Consider the following 23,678-nt stretch of genomic DNA (forward strand, 5'->3'; position numbering starts at 1 on the left):
TCTAAATTTTGTCTCAAGATTGCTTTTAAAACGGAAAACACCATAGAAATATAAAAAAAAACCTTAATGACGAAAAATTCAAAAATCCGGAGTCTCCAAGTTAAAATGGTTATCACGTCCAAAAATGTGTATCGTACAAACATTTAAGAAATTTAAAAATAAAAGTTCGGACGCCAACCATGTCATTAATTTAAATTCAAAAATGTAGTTTGATGTTTGACAGTAATTTTGATATTGTGCATAATGCATCATAAAACAAAAAACTACATTTGTTGAATACTATATATATTGAAAAAATTAGATAATCTAATCTATTACTTAATGAACAATTGGATTAGAATGCGTCTCCATTGTTAAATTGAAATTCATAAAGCTGCAATAGCGGTGTAATTAAGAATATAGCTCTACTACTATCTCTGTATATATGTAGACGTTGTGTTGCTGCTGTAATAAATTTGTTGATCTTTTTTTTATTTAAACAATTTACAAAATACTTACATAACATTCAAAAAATACATACAATTTTTTTTATTAGTGATCCAAAAGCTTTATTAAATTAATTGAATTAACACATGAATATCATCAACACTTTTATGCAAGAAGTAATTTATTATTGCTTTCATGGCCTGACAATCTGTTTGGATGATTTCGAAGCTATAGTGGGCGTCTTTGCAGTTAGAAATGACGTTATAGTAGTTACTTCCGATTTGAGGCCTGCGGCAGACGCCTTTAGGTATTTTATCCACATCTTACATTGAGTAGATCTGGCATCGTGTGAACATTTAGTCTCTTGATACTTAGGCTGATTTCGCGACAAACTGGCAACACCTGCTAACTTCCTAAGGTGATATATTCCTTTGTGTTTAACTGAACAAACAAATCCAATAAATGAACCAACAGTTTAATAGCTAGCAACATAGCTGAGATGACGACATACCTCGATCGCGGGGGCATATTGAAATCAGCTACCCTCATAATGCTGGTTCTCTTTACAGTGGTCGATATCTCTCTCGGCTTTAACATAGAATCTAAGTACCTTCTCTCGACTCCTAACACACCGACTCCTACATTGAGATCCACGAGAAGCTCTTCAGGTGCCGTATAAGCGATTTCTAGATATCTCGTTCTTTCATCATTTTCAGGTATGATTCTGAAAACATATCATCGTGTCACTGTACAACAGTGAAAACTTTGTATTAACATACGGTTCCACGTCTTTAATCCCAATGGAGAGCATCCTGTAGTCGTGGTCTACCAAAGTGAGTTCCTGTATAGCGGGTGACCGATGTAGTAGTTTCTTTTTGCTTGTCAAAGTAACACCTGTGAGTATTCTTTCTTCTTGTGTTGTTGGTGTGAAGTGTTGGGTTGAAACATTTTGAACTGGATTGAACCAATTTGTTCTGAGCATCCTATTGAGCTCTTTTTCTGCAAACGATTTATTAAGGTGGCAAATTTTATGTTTCCTACAACATGCCGACGAGTGTTAAGTTTTTCCTGAACAGTGCTATCCACACAACCTTGGTAGCCATAGGAATGAACATTTCAAATAGCGTTCTGTCTTGTTCGGCAAGCGAAATGTTTTCTTGATTACTCATGTGATGAAAAGCATTCGCATCTCCGAGTCCCAACAAAATGGCGGCGTAATCTCTCGCGACCATAGCTCGCAAATCTGACATATTGTCTCTGATTTCGTTTTCCAATTCGACAACTGTTGGTTGTCGTAGCTTTCGCGATGACTCGATCCTCTTCGCCTGGAGTTTATTCCAAACCTGCAAAAATAACACCAAAATCGATTTGTTTCTAATGAAAAAACTGTTCTATAGCGTATTTCAGAGAAGTGTTAAGTAATAATTAAGCAAATTTTCAATGAAACTTCCACAGGCAAGTGTAACGCTCAGTTTTGAAATTTGCTTTTCTTTAAAAACTGTAATCTGTAACTTGTTTTAGTAGTCAAAAGAACTGGGTATCGAGCCAGAGTTTAAAGAACATATACAATGTACAAAATATTCGTCCATATTTAAAAATCGCATATAAACAACAAAAATAAAAACACATTCATCTGTTGTACGATAAAAAAATATTTATATTAAAATTGAATAAATAATTCACATGATCCTACGAAGAATGCTTGGAGTATTGTTAATTTAGTTTGGAATAAGAATCAGAAACCACTCATCTCCCCTTATATTTTATGCCAATGACTCAATTAACCGAATTTTTCCAGAGTGTACCTTACATGATCCTGGAGAAAGAGTAGTGTCCATCTACAAGAAGGGTTTGGGAGATTTACTGGCGAACTATAGGCCAATAGCAATATGGTCTGCTTTTTCTAGAAATTTTCTAGTATTGATACCTAGATCAAATTAACACTTTTCTTGCAAAACGATAACCCGGCCGATAGTCAGTTTGGCTTTTGTGAATGACCTTCTGCATTGGATGCTATTCATTTGTTTTATCGGGAGATTATTAGTCACATGGAGGCGAGAGAGTTTTGTTTGAGTTTTTTGCGATCTCAGCAGGGATTTGGATTGCGTAGACAATAAGATACTTTTGGATAACCTTCCTTATCACAGAGTTAGGGGTACAGTATCAATATAAGATAAAATAACAACATCAAGCGCAAAAGCAGAAGGTTAGAAGATCACAGACTGAAACTGGTAAGATTACTCTGTACACTGCTTTTTTGTTACTTTGTAGAGATTATAAGGTTATCCATAATTTTCTTAAAATATCGCACCATCTCAAAACCTCATTTGCTTAGCAATCAATAAGATTCTTCTGTCTCTACATCTTGAAATTGCTTTCATCTTGTCCCCACCCCTATCAAACATCAATAGTTTTTGCAAAAGGTTCTAACTTCACCATTGCATATCGAGTCCATCCTAAACTACTGCAATCTCAAACAGCTAATAATATCTCTAAAATCTAATCCCAACGCCTTAATTCCAAAAGCAGATAAAGGAAAGGCCACGATGGTCACGAGCACAAGTGAATACTCGGAAAAAAATCAAGATATTCTCAGAGACGTAAATGAAGGCTTCTTCTCTATCAGAAGAATTGAAAAATTCTGTCACCCCTCATGATTCTAAAATTCCTCGTCTCTACAGAGTCCCAAAGTTTCCTAAACCCCTTCGACCTATTGTCAGTACCATTGGTTCTCCAATAAATTCTCTAGCAGAACCGTTTAGAGGGAAAACTGATAGTTTCTTAATTAATAATTAATTAATAATTAATTCCTTCATTCGTCTCAATTGCTGAAACTCTGAATATTATTTCGGAAGTATTAAAATCCGATAATCTGCAACTAAACCTTCTCATCTTATTTGAAACATGCTTATCTGGAACATGTTTTTCTTAAAGCCCTTGATCATTATCCGGCCCAAACAACATGGGTTATCAACTCTTTTGTTTACAGAGCCCTAAAACTATCTCAACCAGAGTCACTTAGCCCAGAAATAAAATATTTTGCATATGCTTTTATCTCTAGTAATTTCCACATTAAATATATCTATTATTGGAAATACACTTCAACGCAATTCTTCTACCAGCGAAAAATCCGAGAAGCCTTAAGTAACCAAACAATTTTAACTGCAATTCAGGTCTGCAGCTTTCATCAATGTGAGAATCAGTCATGTTTATGCCCCTCCTAACAATATATAAGCAGATACAGAGTAGAATGCGAGAGAGTTTCAGTTAAGGTCCGAAGAAGCCGACGTGAAAAGAGACCTAATGTTGAAAGTGCTGAAGAAGAAATACTGTACGTATAAAATTCCTTGGAGTTATAGTAGATCAAAATCTAACTTAGAAAAATCACTGTGACAATTTATATTCAAAAATCAACTCATCGTGTTTTTTTTTAGGAAATTTAAGACAAATATTAACAAAAAAGCAACTTATGAATGTATCATGCTCAACTGAGTGTCTTCCTTCCCAGCATAGCAGTCTTCAAAACTCAGACGACGACCATCAGGAGCAGTCTGAGACAGAATGAGTCATGTACATCTCACTCTAAGAATAAGCAATTGTTGACTTTGGCCCGGCATTTTTATTCACGAACTTAACCATATTTTTAGAAACTAACACCGACTTATAGTAACAAATAGCCCGGAGCCATCTTTAATAGACTAAAGTGTGGACAGAAGCTGAAAAGCAAAAATGGACTACACCACCTTTCTTATATTCCTATTTACTGGATGGCTATTTGCTTTTGTTTTTTTGAAAAACCTAATTTATAAAAAGTCCTTTTTTTAATTGCCAATTATGTCGAAAGAGTATTTTGGGCTTAGTACGTTATTGCACTGACGGCCTCATATACACTTTTACCAAAATTCATTCCTGACATACGTCTAATAGGTCACTCTGTATCTATATGCATTTCTCCTATGCTAAAATTTCAACATGCTCCACAAGTGAATCTATAATCATTCAACCTAAATATTAAACTATCTGTCAAAAACTTCTTTCTTTAATTTTTAACTTTTATTCTATTTTTGTGATTAACATTATGTTGATTAAAATTCCAAAGGCTATAAAGAGAAATGAAATATTTTATAATATACAGGTTAAGCCGTCAAAGACCTAAGATCGGTTTTTCAAGTAAAAATAAGTTCTTTTTTCACATATATATCCTAACCTGATTTGTTTTTGTGTTCAAAGTGTTTTTTAAAAATCGAGTTTCTATTAATTATTTAAAGACCTTCTTTCTGATTTAGAGAATTAATGCCTTGTCTAGTTTCTTTGTAACCCGTTTTTTATTTTTATTTTTTTTTAAGAAAAACGATTTCCGTACATATTCCTAGATCCTTTTAAGCGATAATTTAAAATTCATAAAACATGAACTATTTGATCTCTACTAAAATAACTATGTTGTGTACGTTAAAATAAAAGTGGTCATTTAATTTTAATAGCAAATAGCTTGTTTCAACGGCACCGACGGGCTACAGATTTTACAGTTGCACGACACTCCGCTGGTGTAATTTCTTGGGCTGCTTGAATAATCATTACTCGTATGGTACCTTTGAATGAACGTACTCAGGAAATCATGCAGACCATGGAAAGGGACCATGACTTAACCTTAATCTTTCTGGAAAATTGTGGTACAGCTATCGTCGAACTGGTAAAGTGTAATGTGCAGAACATCCATCTAACTGGAATCATCTATTTAATCTATTAATAAGATGCATCTCATCTAAAACCGCTTCAAAATAATTTTCTCCAGGTATGGTCTGTTCATAGATATAAGAAAGTGACCAAACTCTTTTGCATGGGATTATCCAAGGGTGGTCATTAACAAACAATGCAACAAGATTATTACCTAAAGTTTCGGAATTTAAATTCAGGTAAAATTGTGGTCCGCAATAGAAAATAATTTTATACCTACCTGTGTTTAATATTCTTTGGTTTGGTATACTACTTAGTTTAAGTTTATTAGTAATCTTATTATTAATTATAATTAATCTTTTAGAATTCGGAAATGGCGACTGAAATATCTAGAAAAACATTGGATTTACAGAGAACAACAAAAGCCAATTATTTACTTGGATATCAAGGAAAAGGGTTGGGTTGACTCAACTGATAAGTGTAAAACAAACGAGCCATCGAAAAGAGGTAAAAGAATAATTATTTTGCATGATGGCTCTAAAGATGGTTGGATTCCATATGGACCTTCTCTGTCTGCGAAAAATATTAAAGTTTCTTCTCTGTATTACCATGAAGACACCACCGCTGATTTATTTGAAAGTTGGTTTAAAAACAAACTTGTTCCAAACATTCCTCCTAATAGCGTAATTGTAATGGACAATGCAAGTTATCACAGTAGACAGTTGACTAAAACTCCTTCCGCATGTGACACAAAAGCAACAATCCAAAACTACATGTATAATAACGACTGAAATCTGCCATTCGTTGTAACAATGTTTTTCCCCGTGTTAACTCCAATGTTCTCGAACTTATAGAAACCAAAGTTTTTAACATCTCTCCACAGAGTAGGGCAAATTCTGTTAAACATATAGTAAAAGCAGAACAATCGTATATCCATATTGCCAATAACATAGAACAAATAATAATCAAAACAGGCGATGATAGCGACAGTGATACTGATATATTATGTGAATAATTTTAAGTATTTAAGGAGGTAGTAAAAATAAATTGTAATTTCATTAGTTTTAAACATAAATACATACATAAATAAATAAATATTGTTTAGTATCTTTCCTAACAAAATCGCAAATACTTAAATTCTAAGCACAGTACGGACCTGTTCGGCCATATTTCATTTTTAAAGCTTTCCCGGATCTTTCTTTAATTCGTATCAGATAATCACTTTCTTGTATCTATGAACAGACTCTATCTTTCAGAAAATTCTCTTCTTCGTGGCAGTTCATCCGGTAGCAAATTCTAAATTTTCTACTTCATTGAAGTGTTCTAAGATATTTTGCGTTCGTTTTTCATTTTGAAGAGGTTCAAAAAGTCTATTTGCTCGAGATTGTAATGAAAAGTAGTAGTAAATGCTGACTTGTCATGCAGTCTTCTTAGAGGAAATCTACGGCCACAATCACACACTCACCATCACAGTACCCTTAAACAGACGCAATATCCGCGTATTTAGATGCAGTGTAAATACTTGGCTCGATGATTTCAAAAACTACCACTAAACGCACTGAAAACCAATTGAAATTTGAATTAATCAACAAAAAAATCCTCAATCAACAATACCAACCATGATTATTGTTAACATTTTTGACCAGATTTTTATTAATATGACTTTTTTCCGCTTATAAAAACAGGGCAAAGAACTTTTTATTTATTTTGGGATGATGCAGATTTTAATAAACAATATTTTTTAAGCTTGAACTGCCTAATATTTAACAAATAGTAAATACGAAGAAGAGAGGAAAAGATATGGTTAGCATAATTTTCAAGGAAAATTAACTTTCAAAGGGATGAAATTGAACATCTAAAAGTTTTAATAAAAATGTCGAAAAAGATACTAATTTTGATGTATCAAGAATCATTCTGAAAAGCAACGATACAAGTTGTCGCAGAGTTATAACAAAAATATGTAATAACTATTCGAAGGTGTGAACTTGGCGACTCCATCAGTCCAATTTTCATCAAGAGATTACAAAGAATACCTATAATTTGTACAAAGAAGCCAAGTAAATAAAGGAGATGGGATACAAATATATCTGCCATCGAGATGGTAAGATTCTTGGTCGTAAAGCAGATGGGAACAGTTTTGCAGCTCCAGAACTTTATAATGGTTACGGAGCTTCTTTCTTGGCTGGTCAGATACTAACAGTACTTATGTTACATAGAACAGTGAGGTATTATTCTTTTAAAATTGCTAAAATGTATTCCAATTATCCTTACTTCCGCTTTTTATTTAGGTATAGTCTTATGTTATAGCTTTTTTATTGCCTCTTTTCAACGGTATATCTACCATGCGGTTTTCTTTTTTTTTTCTGCTCCCTTCTGTAAAATACCAAATTACACACCGATCTAGGGTGCGGGATGCGTCACTTTACCATGTCAGTTTCATTTCCGACGGATCTGAGCCACTTCGAACATTTCCGATATATTACCGCACGGCTTGAATTTTGACGTTTGTCAGTCTTGACGGTCATGTCAAAACCTAACGGTCGTAGAAAAAGTACAGTATGCAACCCGTTTGGTAAGCTTTATAAGTCACTTGTTTATTAAACACTCGCCCAGTGTGACTCAAATGCCGTTTACCGCACTTGTTGCATGATATATTATTCCCTTTTTTATGCACTGCTTTTTTGGATAATAGTCATAATTGACAAAGTCAAAATTCAAACCGTGAGGTAAAATCTTCAACTACTCCCCCCCCCCCCCGCCCCCCGATTACTTCCAAATCCGTGCGGTAATATCCCGGAAATGTCCGAAGTGGCTCGGATCCGAAAGACAAGAAACTCACATGGTAAAGTGAGTATATTATGCAACAAGTGCGGTAGACGGCATTTGAGTCACGAGTTTATTTGGCACGAGCGAAGCGCAGTGGAGCGAGTGCTTAATAAAGCAGTGAGATAAAGAGTTTTTCTACTCCCGTCTGTAAAATGCCTAACTGCACACCGATCTAGCGTGTGGGAAGCATCACTTTATCACGTCAGTTTCGTTTCCCACGAATCCGAGCCACCTCGGACATTTCCGGGATTTTACCGCACGGGTTTGAGAGCAATCGGATGTTTTCGGAGATATTTCCCACACCTTAAAATTTGACGCTTGATGACGTTGATGGCGGTGATGTTGTTTTGCCCAAAAGCTAATGGTCGTAGAAAAAGTATAGCATGCAATATGTTCGGTAAACTTTTGAAGTCACTCGTTTATTAAACACTCGCTCCGCTCGTAGGTCAAATAAACTCGTGAGTCAAATGCCATTTACCGCACGTGTTGCATACTATACTTTTTCTACGACCGTCACGAACGAATCACAATTTAACAAATTAAAACTAATAACAGATTATCAGATTACTAAATTTCGTCCAATAGGTTTTGCTATTGTTGTCTCTTTTTAAATATATACCTTAGACATAGAGAGATATAAAACTGGACATGTCATATAAATAACGGAATAAATACAATTTTAAAAGGTTATGTTGTTTATTTAAGTTTTACCATTGATCATTAAGTAGTTTATTTAAAGGAAAAGACTGTAATTGGAAGAAAAATCATCCAAGGATAGAACTTTTAAGAGGAAGGAAGCAAAATCAGGTCCTTACATTCAATTTTGTTTTGTTTGTACTGATGAGACATGGGTATTTGAATTGTTCTTGGCAAAATATTAATATAAAAAATGTAAAAACCAATAAAGTTCATGCAAACGGTATGTTAAATTTCTGTGGGAAACTTAAATTATAAATGCCACTATACTTACCGACTATCCCAGTAGATCTTAATATTTAGTATTTAAATTGTCGGATATATTGCATAACATTTTTCTGTGTATTCGTTTTTGGGTACATTTTCGGGAAACAACACGAATACATTCACTGACATGACTGTCAGAATTGACAAACATCAATATTTAAGCCGTCCGGCGAAACTGACATGGTAAAATGACACTTCCCGCAGGCTAGATCGATGTATAATTAGGTATTTTGCAAAAGTGAATAGAAAATATTATATTATGCAACAAGTGCGGTAAACGGCATTTGATTCACGAGTTTATTTGACACGCGCGGAGCGCAGCGGAGCGAGTTTTTAATAAACGAGTGAGTTAAAAAGTTTACCGAACGTGTTGCATACTATACTTTTTCTACGACCGTTAGTTTTTCGGTATATTTTCGGGAAACAACACGAATACATTCACTGACATGACTGTCAGAATTGACAAACGTCAAAATTCAAAGCGTGGGAAATATCTCCGAAAATATCCGATTGCTCCCAAATTCGTGCGGTAAAATCCCGGAAATGTCCAAAGTGGCTCGGATAAGTAGCAAACGAAACTGACGTGGTAAAGTGACACTTCCCGCGCGCTAGATCGGTGGGTAATTAAGTAGTTTACAGACTGGAGTAGAAAAAGAAACTTTTGTCATTGGAACTGTTTATATGCCTCTAATGTCTTATGAAATTCATGTTTTAAATTAATTAAAACACATAATTTCCATTTTGTATTCTTTGTACAATAATTCATTTTTTCTACTCCCTTCAGTAAATACCTAATTATAAACCGATCTATCGTGCGGATCCGCGCCCCTTCGGACATTTACGAGATATTACCGCACGGATTTGGGAGCAATTGCATGTTTTCGGAGATTTTAGCGCACGACTTGAATTATGACATTTGAAAAAGTATAGTACGTAAACCATACAAGCCGCTCGTTTATTAAACACTCGCTTAGCTCGTGCCAAATAAACTCGTGACTCAAATGCAGTTGACCGTACTTGTAGCGTAATATACTATTGTCCACGTGACTTCAATAAATATATTTTCACCAAGCTGTTGATTTCAACATTAATCTAAAACAAACCCACCGAACCCACAGTTGATTTTTTCACTTACTGATTCAATATTTACAAATTATGGTCAAATTGTAAGTAAGGGAGTTATTTTTTCTGAATTTTGTGACCATTTTTAGTGTACTTTGAAGCTGAATATCTACAAAAAAAAAAAACAAAAATCTTAAACCGTTCGGAAATTGAGTTCGGGAACTTGGAGGAAAGATTCCAAGTGGTAAAATAACGGTAGTAAGTAAGTAAATCATAATATTTTCCGAGTTATAGCTTGTCAAGGTTCATTTTTTTTAATTTTATTTTTAACGCATTGGGCTTAATTCTCAGCGGAATAAACTAGTATTTCACACAGCCCTGATTTAGTAAAAGTCACCGTGACATACATGCGTTTTAGAAATCTGTTACTAGTAGGTACTTTACCTAGAACATTTTTTTTATATAGAACAGATAGAACAGATTGCCTTAAGCAAAATCACAAATCCTTAAAAATTGTTACTTTTGTTTTAAGTCGATAAGTATTATCGTTGAGCCGCAAATCGATTCATTTATTCTCGGCCCGAATACTAATTCTTCTAATTTACAGAAAGGTGGTACTGGATATCGCGATATGCATTTCTGTTAAGCAGTTTTCTACAAATTAAAAAAGTGAAAAACTGCATAAGCCAATTTAAGTAACATAAATACATTAAACATTTTCGAAAATAAAAATTGTTTACAATAATCGGGAATCAAACAGTATACAACGTTAATTAAAATTCATCTTCAAAATGCCCACTGCTCATTTTCTTATACACGAAAAAATACGCCTGGTCTATTTCTAATTATTTCGCAACCGTTTATTATTTTCTGTCGTAGATCATTGATATCTGTTATAGGTGTTTCATACACTAAAGACTTTAAGGGCCCCCGAAAAAAGAAGTCCATCGGATTAAGGTCTGGTGAACGAGGCTAGAGGTCTGCCCCGACTATGTTCAAATGCCTCATTTAAATACCTTCGTACAACCAGCGTTAAGTGGGGTGGAGAGCCATATTGCATTAACCACATGTTTTGTCTCCACTGCAAGGGTAAAGTCTGTTATTAGATATAAGAAAGTGACTAACTGATGCGAATTAGGGAAAGACCCGGGCAAGCTGTAAGAATGAAATATGGCCGGACAGGTCCGTACTTTGTTTAGAATTTAAGTATTTGCGGTTTTGTTAGGAAAGATACTAAACAATATTTATTTATTTATGTATGTATTTATGTTTAAATCTAAAATAAAATTACAAATCACTTTTATTACCTACTTAAATTACTTAAAATTATTCACATAATATATCAGTTTCACTATCGCTATCATCGCCTGTTCTAATTATTATTTGTTCTATATTATTTGCAATATAGATATACGATTGTTCTGCTTTTTCTATATGTTTAACAGAATTTGCCCAACTTTGTGGAAGGATGTTAAAAACTTCGGTTTCTATAAGTTTGAGGCCATTGGAGTTAACACGGGGGAAAAAACATTGTTACGACGAATGGCAGATTTCAGTTGGTGCCAAACATGTTCAATGGGATTAAATATACAGTGGTAAGGCGGAAGCCTTAAAACTGTATGCCCTAGATTTTTTGCATAATTATCACAGACGTATTTCTTTTGTAGGTTCAAGCTTTATAGAACCTCAATTAATTGCTTTTTGGTATAATTTTCGTGAAAAAAATGTCGTTATTATACATGTAGTTTTGGATTGTTGCTTTTGTGTGACATGAGGAAGGGGTTTTAGTCAACTGTCTACTGTGATAACTTGCATTGTCCATTACAATGAGGCTATTAAGAGGAATGTTTGGAACTAGTTTGTTTTGAAACCAAGTTTCAAATAAATCAGCGGTGGTGTCTTCATGGTAATCCAAAGAAGAGTCATTAATATTTTTCGGCGACAGAGAAAGTCCATTTGAAATCAACCATCTTTAGAGCCAGTATGCAAAATAGTTATTCTTTTACCTCTTTTTGATGACGCGTTTGTTTTACACTTATCAGTTGAGTCAACCCCCTTTTCCGGGGTATCATAAGTGTCGAACCAGGTTTCATCCAAGTAAATAATTGGCCTTTGTTGTTCTCTGTAAATCCTAATTTTTTCTAGATATTCTAGTCGCCATTTGCGAATTCTAAAAGATTCCATTAAAACTTGCCTTTTGTCAATTTTTCTAAATCTTTTTACACATTTAACACTGGTTTCATCTTTTTCAAGCCTCCTAATTAATATATCTAATTTAGGCATCTCCAGAGATACACTACACTCGCACATATTTTGCATAATTCGCACACGATTCGACACACGCTGTATTACATACGAAATAAGAATGATTACTAATAAACTTAAACTAAGTAGTATACCAAACCAAAGAATATTAAACACAGGTAGGTATAAAATTATTTTCTATTACGGAGCACAATTTTACCTGATTTAAATTCCGAAACTTTAGGTAATAATCTTGTTGTATTGTATGTTAATGACCACCCTCGGATAATCCCATTCAAAAGCAATTGGTTACTTTCTTATATTTATGAACAGCAAATTGCAAATACATTAATCGGTCCGTTAAAGAAATGAGGTCCTATTAGATTATCTCCTATAATCCCTTCCCATACATTTAAAGAGAACCGGCGCCTTTAATTTTTGCACGTGGGTTCGCATATTTGGAAAATTTACAATGCCATCACGATTGAATGAGCCTCGTAAGTGAACAAAATGGCATTTAAGAATCGTGGGTCATTTTGAAAATTTCCTAAAATTACTCTGAATTGCTCATCACCCTCATGCAGTGCTTGAACCCTTTGAACATGAAAGAGCCGAAAATCATTTTCATACAAAACTTCCCAAACTGAGCAGCAAGTTTTCTGGTGCGGATTAGCCTCCACATTTTCAGGTGTTCTTTGTTCTCTTGCAGCACTTCTTTTATACCCATTTATTCATATTATCAGTCTTATGTCTATGTTGATGGATCTCTTAGTAGATGGAACGTTTCTATTGGGATAAATATTGATATAAAGCTGTCGTGCTTGATCTGCATTTCCATTTGGTTTTCCTTAGCAAAAATACATATCGCCATATTCAGTATTTGAACATTCCTGATGGGCTATCACAGCAGCAGTTGGATAATAAGCTCTTTTAATAGAAACTAATTTTTAACGTATTTGACAATGACATTTTCAAATTTCCTTCCTGTTAGGTAAATACACATTCGAGCCGAGAATAAAAAATCGATTTGTGGCTAAACGATAACACTTATCGACTGAATGCAAGAGTAACAATTCTTGAGGATTTGTGATTCTAATTAAGGCAATCTGTTTTATTTTGCAATATCAGTCTAAATAAATAACATACAGGAAAATAAAAAAAAATGTTCTAGGTAAAGCGGCCTCTAGCGACAGATTTCTGAAACACTTTTATATTGTAACGATGACTTTTACTGAATCAGAATTGTGTGTGAAATATCAGCTTATTCTGTTGAGAATTAAAATAAAATTTAAAAAAAGAATTTTGAACAGGCTATAAATCGAAAAATGTTAGGATTTCGAATATTTGTTACATGACTTAGTACCATTATTTTACCACGTTGAATCTAAGATATAAAAATCCTGATTTATTTCAAAGTGACCTTCTCCCCCTTTCTGTAACTGTGATATATTTTTTTTATTCGTTAAGTAGCGTTAATATAAACTCTGTATAACGGAAAACTCTGTATTACAAACAAAATTTGTTGTACCATTAGGTCTCCATACGAAGCTATGTATTAATCCACTCTGTATAACGAATTTCTCATCTCTATACCGAAAGAAAAAAGGGCACATCAGGTAACAAAGTAAGGAATGTAGGCCGATTTATATTCCTCATCCTAATAATCTAATTACCGAGAACCTAATAATATCATAATCAGTTCTAATTTGACGGGAAATAGAACGGGGAAAAAGGGAATTGATGTGGGACGTCGATACGGTCTTACACCATCGACTGTATCCACAATTTGGAAGTGCAAAGAAAAAATCATTCAGGTTGAAGCGGCAGGCAGTTGTAGTAAAAAACTAAGAAAGCCAAAATTGGAAGATTTGAATCGGGCAATGTTGCAGTGGTTCCAACAGCAACGTCTTAAAAACCACTCTCTGGAACTATCGTAAAACTAAAAAAGTTTGCTGAACAGCTTGGCATTATCGATTTCAAGACTTCCGAAGGATGGTTGGGGAAGTTCAAACAGAGCCATGGTATAAATTATGGATAGATAAGTGGCGAAGCCCGTGATGTCAACAGAAACGTCACTAGCGATTGGCTGGAGAAGACGTGGTCAAAACCAGCAGAAAGGTACCCTGCTGACGACATTTTTAATGCTGACGAAATTGGTATTTTTTACAAAATTACGCCAGATAAAACTCTTAAATTTCTAAGCGAAAAGTGTGTGGGTGGAAAACTTTCTAAAGAACGTATAACAGTGTTAGTAGCTGCCAATATTAGTGGGAGAGAAAAAAGAAAGCTATTAAGCCATAAGCGTTATTGGAAAATCAACTAACTCATGATGTTTTAAGAACATCAAGCACTTGCCGATCACTTACAAGGCAAACAAGTGTGCATGGATGACAACCCAAATTTTTAAAGAGGAGATACAGAAATGGGATGCAGAATTAAAGGGGAGAAAAATATTCCTACTCTTAGATAACTGCCCTGCACATCTAAACTCTATGGAATATTGAATTGGTGTTTCTTCCAGCCAAAACAACAAGTGTATTACAGCCTATGGACCAGAGCGTAATAAAAAGTCTTAAGAGTCGATACAGGAAAACATTTTAATGGAAATGATCGAGTCCGAAGACAAATTTTCCATTAATATGCTAGATGCAGTCAACGTTATTAGTAAAGCTTGGAAAGAGATGACAGCAGAAACAATTCAACACTCCTATCGTAATGCAGGACTTATTACCGAGACAGAATGCGAACAGGACTTGGAAGATGATCAGCCACTAAGCGATTTTATGGTGATAGATCAAGATTTGCCTACAACAGTAGACTTGACAGAGGAAGCCATATTACAACAAGAAAGAAAGGGTGAGGAAGAGCACCAAGGGGAAGAAGAAGTTGAAGTTGATCTGGGACCACCACCAACCATTCAACAAGCCCTATATTCAGTTAAGGTGCTAGAGAAATTTTTTATGTATCAAAAAAAAAAAAAAATAGAAGCCAAAGTATTATATGCGTATTGGCATACTAAAAAAAATTCAAAAGAGAATGACCGATTATTTGAAGCATTAAATGTAGTTCTTAAATATTTATATAAAATGTTATTAAGTAGATGTTAAAATATGCGTTTTTTGTTATTTTTCAAGTGCCTATAGCGAAAAAAAAACAGTCCCTTCAATTTCATTATATAGAGTTTCGACTGTATATAAATTATGTAAAAAGAGAACTTTGATTAGCTGATTGATTATTGCACATTTTGTTGAATTGGTATTTGTGTACTTTGGCCAATAAGTAGACAAGAACTTGTCTTGCGCAAGAATCTCGATCCACCGCCGTATATTTATCATACTTTTACAAGTTCAACTATATGCAATCGTGTTTTTTTATTTGATGTTGTACAATAAATGCTAAAAGTTATTATTGTTAAATTAGTATGCCAAGAAAAAATATGTTTTTGAATTAATAATTGGGTAAGCTGTATCTCTAAAACAAATCAAGTTACCAAATGTGTTTATGGGAAAACAGTCTCGGGTTTACCTGAAAACTTGATTTTAGACGATTGACTGTTTTTTTGGATGCTTAATAACCTTAACCTTAACAACTTACCTGGAAATAATATTGGAAGTAAATAATCAACGATCTCAAGAAACAATCTACAGCGACAGTGTGAAAGTAAGATATAAATTTAAATGTCAGATCTTCAACTTTTGTTGTAAATATCGCAACATCCTTCACATCTTGGAGGGTAACTACTGAGGGTTCTTCTGCGTTCACTCTTCTCTGATAGAGTTTGCGGAATTTCGCCTAAGAAAAATTATTTGTTGCAAATAATTTCTATTTAAAATTGGGATGACCAACTTGTGCGTAAATGTCTACTGTTTCCATTGTCTGCATCTCAAAATCGTTTTGCTTTTTTCCCGAGTATGATACTGCCGCGGCAGAACATCTGCTGCTTTTCGATGGCAATCGGTGAGCGAGGTCTTTCCTAAATAAAAAAAAAACACAATCAAAACTTTTCTACAGTACCCCAGAACTTACGATATGAAGACGATTCCATTTGAGTAATCGTCCCAGACCCAAACACCGTTTTTGTAAAGAGTTTTTGAATCAGCCATTCTGACACACGTTTGACGTGCAATATGATTCGATCCGGTCGTGTATGAGCCGGACAGTCTGTAATATGCTGCATTTAAAAATTCAATGAAACTGAAACTGAACGGAAAATAGAAGAACAGCTATTATTATACAGGGTGTCCAAAGAGTGTGTCAAAATAATATATGCCATTTTATTATTTGTTTTAGACAAAAATGTTAAATACAAAAGTTAGAGATGATACTAAAATTATTTTCAAATGCATAAGGCGATTCATAAATATGTGGCAAACCAAAGTTATGTTTTTTTAAATGATGTATATTATTGCATCACCCAATGTAGGATTGTTATCGTCTATACCGATTGTTTTCGAATTTACGGCCATCTTTTCGTCAAAAATGTTTCACACTATATTTTTGACGCCATTTCCGACATATGCAATTTTGTTATGCCAACAATTTTATAAAATATTTATCCTACACTTGTCCTGAAGTTAGTTAGAAACGTTTATACATATAAAATGGTCAGTGTATATTATATTTCCATTCACTCACGTTCCTTATACCTAAATTTAGTATGTTTTTAAGATTTTTTAATAAGAAAAATAAAGATAAATAGATTTATAATTTTGCGAAAAAATGTTTCCTTTCTTACCATTAATTTAGACGTTCCGCTTTTCTTAAACCTCAAAATATTACTGAACTATAAATAATGTTTCCAGATTGCCACTTTTAGTGTAAATGTAGGTTGGCAATGTAAATCTAAGTATAATAGAAAATACGTTGTAGGGCTACATTTTTTTTAAAAAGTTTACTTAGACTTTTTAGAGCAAAGGTTGTAAAAATGTTAAGAACTATTCCGAACGAAGTGTGGCAGAGAATGTGGTTCTTCACGATGCAGCTTCCGCACACCATACCCATCAAGTTACGAACTACTTAATTTTAATTTATTTTCTTTCAAAGTGTTAGTCATGAAATGCTAGCGAATACTGCCCAATGGTATAAAAACCGTACTGGAGCGTGTACCGAAGTCGGTGGTTCGAGTAATAAATAAGAACTAAAAGTTCAGATTTTCACGAAATTATATATTTTCCCATGACAATTGTTTCGACAACACCATGTCTTTATCAAATGTAATATTTATAAACTGTCTGCTACTATATATTACAGAAAAATGATAATAAAACCTTAATTAATGTTGTTGTGAAAATTTAAATTTTATATTGGAGAGGTATTTAAATCGAATTGATCGTTAAGCAATACATTTGAATATATCATTTTCTTCTTCTCCATGGCTTCCAATAAATTTAAATTTCTAATTTTTGTGGCTGTATGTAAAATATCAAAATTGTCTTAAAAAATGTGTTTTTCTGTGTTTAAGTATGTAGCATAATAAAAATCTAGACTATTGTTTTTAAACGCTCTTTTATGTTCGTTAATGTGTTTCTTGAAGGATCTACCTGTTTTTCCAATATAAATTTTAGGACAAGATCCGCATTTCAATCTGTAGGCACCTGATTTTTGAGATTTTGGACGCTTTGTTTTATTGTGTTATATTATTCCTATTGTGTTGTTAGTTCTAAAACCTATTTCTGAATCACATTTTGACAAATGTTTTGAAACTTTTTCACTGGGTTGTTCTATATATGTCATTGTTTTAAATTGTTCGTGTTCTGTATTAGATTTCAGATAAATAGTGTTTACTGTTGTCTGAATTTGTTTTTTATTTATAATTTTATCAATAATGGACGGATTGTAGCCAAAGTTTAGTGCATTTTGTTTTCTTACAAAAACGCAATACTAATTAGATCTTTCCATTTACCATAAACTTTCACACACGGACACCGTCATACATAAAAGCTCAAATCACATCACCCTTATACGCACAAAATGGCTGCATTGCACTCTTCTATACACTGACTTCTTAATACGCCACTCGCAACAGAAAACTACAACAAAAAACTTAATATGATTAAACGAATTGCACTAAAGAACGGCTACAATCCATCCATTATCGATAAAATTATAAATAAAAAACAAATCCAGACAACAGTAAACTCTATTTATCCGAAACCTAATACAGAACACGAACAATTTAAAACAATTACATACATACGATAACCCAGTGAAAAAGTTTCAAAACATTTGTCAACATGTGGTTTAAAAATAGTTTTCAGAACTAACAACACAATAGGAAAATTTTTAAAAAACGATAAAACGAAGTGTCCAAAATCTCAAAAATCGGATGTCTACAGGTTGAAATGCGGATCATGTCCTAAAATTTATATTGGACAAACAGGTAGATCATTCAAGAAGCGCATTACCGAACATAAAAGAGCGTTTAAAAACAATAGTCTAGATTCTAATTATGTTACACACATGAACACAGAAAAACACATTTTTGACGACAATTTTGATACTTTACATACAGCCACAAAACGTAGAAAATTAAATTTATTGGAAGCCATGGAGATTAACAAAATGAGACATTGAAATGCCTCTTCATTATTAAACTTAAATTATCACAACAACAAACAATTAAGGTTTTATCGCCATTTTTCGGTATATATAGTAGCAGGTAGTGGCATTGTGCATTTTTAAAATCATCGCTAGTGCAAAATACTGTATAAATTGTTTTCTTAAAAGAGCGGTTGCATAACTATAATGACAAATATAATTCAGAAGATGCTTCAGAATTCTCATTACTCTGTATAAATCATACCAACATACCACATTTGTCATCATTTTTGTAAGCTGCCATTACTAAAAGAAATTGAATGCTTGTCAAACAAATAAAAATTGCGAATAGAACGGAAACAAATTGCTCTAAGTCTACTCAAATATCGCTGAGAAATAAATGATAACCTACTAATAAATAATTCAATTAATTTTCGAAAATTGTCATTTATTTCCTTGTTTCTAAGGAAAAGTGCACACTATTACATATTTTCGAAAAGGTAGAAAATAAATAAATAATCTATAAATATACAGGTGTTCCGATTTAAAAAACAAGTAGGCTTCGATAACTTTGTAACCTGGGCCTGTAAAAAAGTTATATAAGAGAGAGTTTTCACAATTTCGATAGTTGAGATGCGAGGGGTTTTTGAAAAGGCAATGTTTTCAATTTAGCTTTTAAAAACTGAAAGGGCTATGAACATTTTGATAGCGGAAAAAGTAGTGAATTGTCGCGAAAAACGCAATTTCTGTTACAGTGAAAATAGTGTTTTATGAGATTTAACCAACATTTTACTGAAGAAAATATGGTTGAATAGTTATAGTTGCCTCGTAAATCTATTAGACAATAAAAATCAATATGAATATTATATTACGGTGAAATTTTTTGGTTGCAGTTCGCGGAGGGAAACACGGACCTTCGAACATAACTCAAAATAAAAAGAGTTGCAAAAGCAAGCGCGTTAGAACGATTTTTACCCCGGAACAACTAGAACGATTAGAGGCGGAATTCGAACGACAACAATATATGGTTGGTCCTGAAAGACTTTACTTGGCGCACACGCTGCAACTAACGGAAGCCCAGGTGAGTTTCACTAATTTGTCTACCCGAAAACTGCACTCGATAATTGCAGATTTACGCTCTAGCACATAAAAATCTATAGCGCTGCCCGCATATTAAATCTTTCGCTGGTATTGTGTGCAATCATTGGAATGATTATACTAACATGGTTAGGTAACGATATGTTCTGTACTGTTCCCTATCGATGCATAAAAATTAACGAACCAATGTTAGTTTTGCGTGGCAAAAAGCAAGAAACTCTACGATTTAATGACGACTAATTCAAAAAAATTGGATAATGTTGAATTCTCAATCAAAGCGCGCTATTTGATCCAACTATATTTATACCAACTTTTAGAAAAAAAAATACCATAGTAAAGACGAGCCGTTTAAAAAATGTAGTCGTACTTTGTTGATCAATTTAGGAGCTGTATGGGCAAAAGATCTTTAAAATAATTCCATGTTATGTCAAAATAAAGCAACTGATTTTTCCTTGTATTAGTACTATTTACGTCCCTAAAAGATGAAAGTTTTTTTGGAGAATTTAGACGACTTTTAACGTAACTTATAAATGAACTAGTAACCTGTTGCATTGGTAGCAAAATATGGTATACGTTAATAATAAAAAAACAGTTAAGTGTAAATTTAGACAGACTAGATTAACAAAAGTCCAATGGATTCCATCGATGTCGATGTTAGCGCAGAAAGAAAGTTTTCCATTTTTAAAGTTCATGATTGTATCCGATTTTAAACGAAACCTCGTCCACCTACTTAGTACTATTTAATTGCTACATTGCAATGTCACAAGTATTTCAAAAATATAGGTCATACTCTCTTCGCTCTAGAATTTTTAATCGTCGTTATTTTACTATTCCCTCTATACTTCCAATAGGCTACCGAATTTGGGAACTGCTGTGTTTTATATTTAGGAAATAACAAGGATTTAGACTGGGTGTAAAATTTATTATTTAGTCGAGGTTTCATTAAATCTATTGATTTCTTCGGGAGTATAAAAGAGAGCTCAGGTAAAGTCTGTTCATAGATATAAGAAAGTGAAACTGATACGAATTAAGGAAAGAACCGGGCAAGCTCTAAGAATGAAATATGGCTGAACAGGTCCGTACTTTGCCTAGAATTTAATTATTTGGAATTTTGTTAGGAAAGATACTAAACAATATTTATTTATTTATGTATGTATTTATGTTTAAATCTAAAATAAAATTACCAATTATTTTTATTACCTACTTAAATTACTTAAAATTATTCACATAATATATCAGTATCACTATCGCTATGATCGCCTGTTCTAATTATTATTTGTTCTATATAATTTGCAATATGGATATACGATTGTTCTGTTTTTTTATATGTTTAACAGAATTTGCCCAACTTTGTTTCTATAAGTTTGAGGACATTGGAGTTAACACGGGGAAAAACAATGTTACGACGAATGACAGATTTCAGTTGGTGCCAAACATGTTCAATGGCATTAAATATACGGTGGTAAGGTGGAAGCCTTAAAACTGTATGTTTTAGATTTTTTTGCATAATTATCACAGACGTATTCCTTTTGTAAGTTCAAGCTTTGTAGAACCTCAATTAATTGCTTTTTGGTATAATCTTCGTGAAAATAAATGTCGTTATTATACATGTAGTTTTGGATTGTTGCTTTTGTGTCACATGAGGAAGGGGTTTTAGTCAACTGTCTGCTGTGATAACTTGCATTGTCCATTACAATGACGCTATTAGGAGGGATGTTTGGAACTAGTTTGTTTTTAAACCAACTTTCAAATAAATCAGCCATCGTGTCTTCATGGTAATCCAGAGAAGAATCTTTAATATTCTTCGGAGACAGAGAAAGTCCATTTGGAATCCAACCATCTTTAGAGCCAGCATGCAAAATAATTATTCTTTTACCTCTTTTTGATGGCGCGTTTGTTTTACACTTATCAGTTGAGTGAACCCAACCCTTTTCCGGGGTATCATAAGTGTCGAACCAGGTTTCATACAACTAAATAACTGGCCTTTGTTTTTTTGTGTAAATCTTTTTTTTTCTAGATATTTCAGTCGCTATTTCCGAATTCTAAAAGATTGAATTAAAACTTGCCTTTTGTCATTTTTTTAAAATCTAAAACTCATGTGTTGAATAGACTTCCATAAGGTAGTTCTGCTGTTCAAGCCTCCTAATTAAGATATCTAATGTAATCTAATAACTGGTACGCCGTATTATATCTTGATCACTTTCATCCACACTCGAGAAAATGTCAACATCGCTTCTTTTGCTTCGCTTCAGTTGATGTTGGAATTTTCGTCAATGTGGCCGCTTCTTCTAAAGATGTTTGCTTCCTGGCACCTCGTTCAATGACAGTCAAATAAGCATTGTTTATAACTTCCTTAGTCTCAATAGAATAGTGTTTTCTACATTTAGGCGGGAGTATCTCCTGAGATACACTAGACTCGCACATATTTTGTATAATTCGCACACGATTCAACACACGCTGTATTACACACGAAATAAGAATGATTACTAATAAACTTTACCTAAGTAGTATACCAAACCAAAGAATATTAAACACAGGTAGGTATAAAATTATTTTCTATTACGGACCACAATTTTACATGAATTTATATCTATGAACAGACTTTACTGAAAGTGGTGTACTTTACAACACCATGGTATAGCGTGTCTGAAATAAGGAAAAATTGTTAACTATCATTTTTGATATAAGAACCAAGATTTGTAGGAAACGCTTAGACTTAGGTAACAGCATATAGTGAAAGGCTAAAATATGAAACAAATTCATTTCTAAAAAACTATCTCTAGAAAAATGCTTGCACATATAATTTTACTTGCAAATTTTTTGCAGTGAATGAAATATGTACATGGTGTGTAAAAAGTAGATTTCGATGCTAAGTTCTTCTTTCTAACTGAACACGATTTTTTAAATCCAATTTTCTTAAGTTGGCACAATAACATTTCTGTTACTGAAATTTTAGTTTTTATTAGATATGGAGACAGCACGAGAACTCAAGCAGAAATTTGTAATTTGTTAATGCAAGAAGAACCCATTACAAGATACACATTGAGAAAAATTAAGAGAAAAATTTTATTTTATTTTATTAAAATTTAAAAATAATCCCCGTCGTGTATGTTTTGAAGTAGATTCAAATTATTCAAACTATGATGGAAATTTGCAATTTAAATTCGTTATTTCATTGTCAGACTCTGTTTACTGATGAAGTCACCTTTTGTTTAAATGTTACAGCAAATACATAAAATTGCGAGTATTGGAGTACAAACAATCTACGATGGATGTGAAAAAATCATACCTAACGTCCACAAAAAATAAATATTTGGGCAGGAATTTTGAATGACAAATTATTGGACGTTATTCTATGAAAATCTTACTGAAGCCCGATATTTACACTTTTCTCAAACTGACTTAATTCCTATTCTCACATTGTCTTTCCCAAATCGAAATAAGCCTGACATGCGAGGCTAGGCTAGGCTAGACAGATTTGGTTTAACCAGGAGAGTGATCTATCCCATTTTGATCGACAAGTGTGTGAATATTTAAATACGGTATTTGCGGGACAGTGGATAGGTAGAATGATTCAATAGAATCGAAAGTAAGATGTCCAGATATTACTGCAATGGATTTTTTCTCACCTACGTCAGCACCCAATAAAATAACTTCTTTGACATGTTTTCTACTCTTTAACTGATAACACGTAAGAGACAGGTATGTGAAATCTAACAAAGAAAATTCGAAAATGGTATTTCACCCTTACACCCAACGGGTAGAAAGGGACTAGATTATAGATAGGTGTTTCATTTAAATAATAGAAAATTGGTAACGTCATCTACTTTTCGACCCACCCTGTATAT

The 23,678-nt window shown here is 33.4% G+C and overlaps 1 protein-coding gene across 1 annotated transcript; it reads right to left on the reverse strand.

Moving 5' to 3' along the window:
• Positions 1-619: 619 nt before the first annotated feature.
• On the reverse strand, positions 620-16,298 carry LOC132701435 (uncharacterized). Its single transcript, XM_060669317.1, has 7 exons — positions 16,222-16,298; positions 16,042-16,168; positions 15,790-15,987; positions 1,475-1,769; positions 1,206-1,425; positions 938-1,150; positions 620-839 (listed from the first exon to the last, which is right to left on the reverse strand). Exons 1-7 carry the CDS (start codon positions 16,296-16,298, stop codon positions 620-622), a joined length of 1,350 nt encoding a protein of 449 aa, XP_060525300.1.
• Positions 16,299-23,678: the final 7,380 nt, after the last annotated feature.

The sequence above is a fragment of the Cylas formicarius genome, unplaced genomic scaffold (genome assembly GCF_029955315.1).
Source record: "Cylas formicarius isolate icCylForm1 unplaced genomic scaffold, icCylForm1.1 PGA_scaffold_4__25_contigs__length_36172078, whole genome shotgun sequence".
In the NCBI taxonomy this organism is placed as follows: Eukaryota; Metazoa; Arthropoda; class Insecta; order Coleoptera; family Brentidae; genus Cylas; species Cylas formicarius.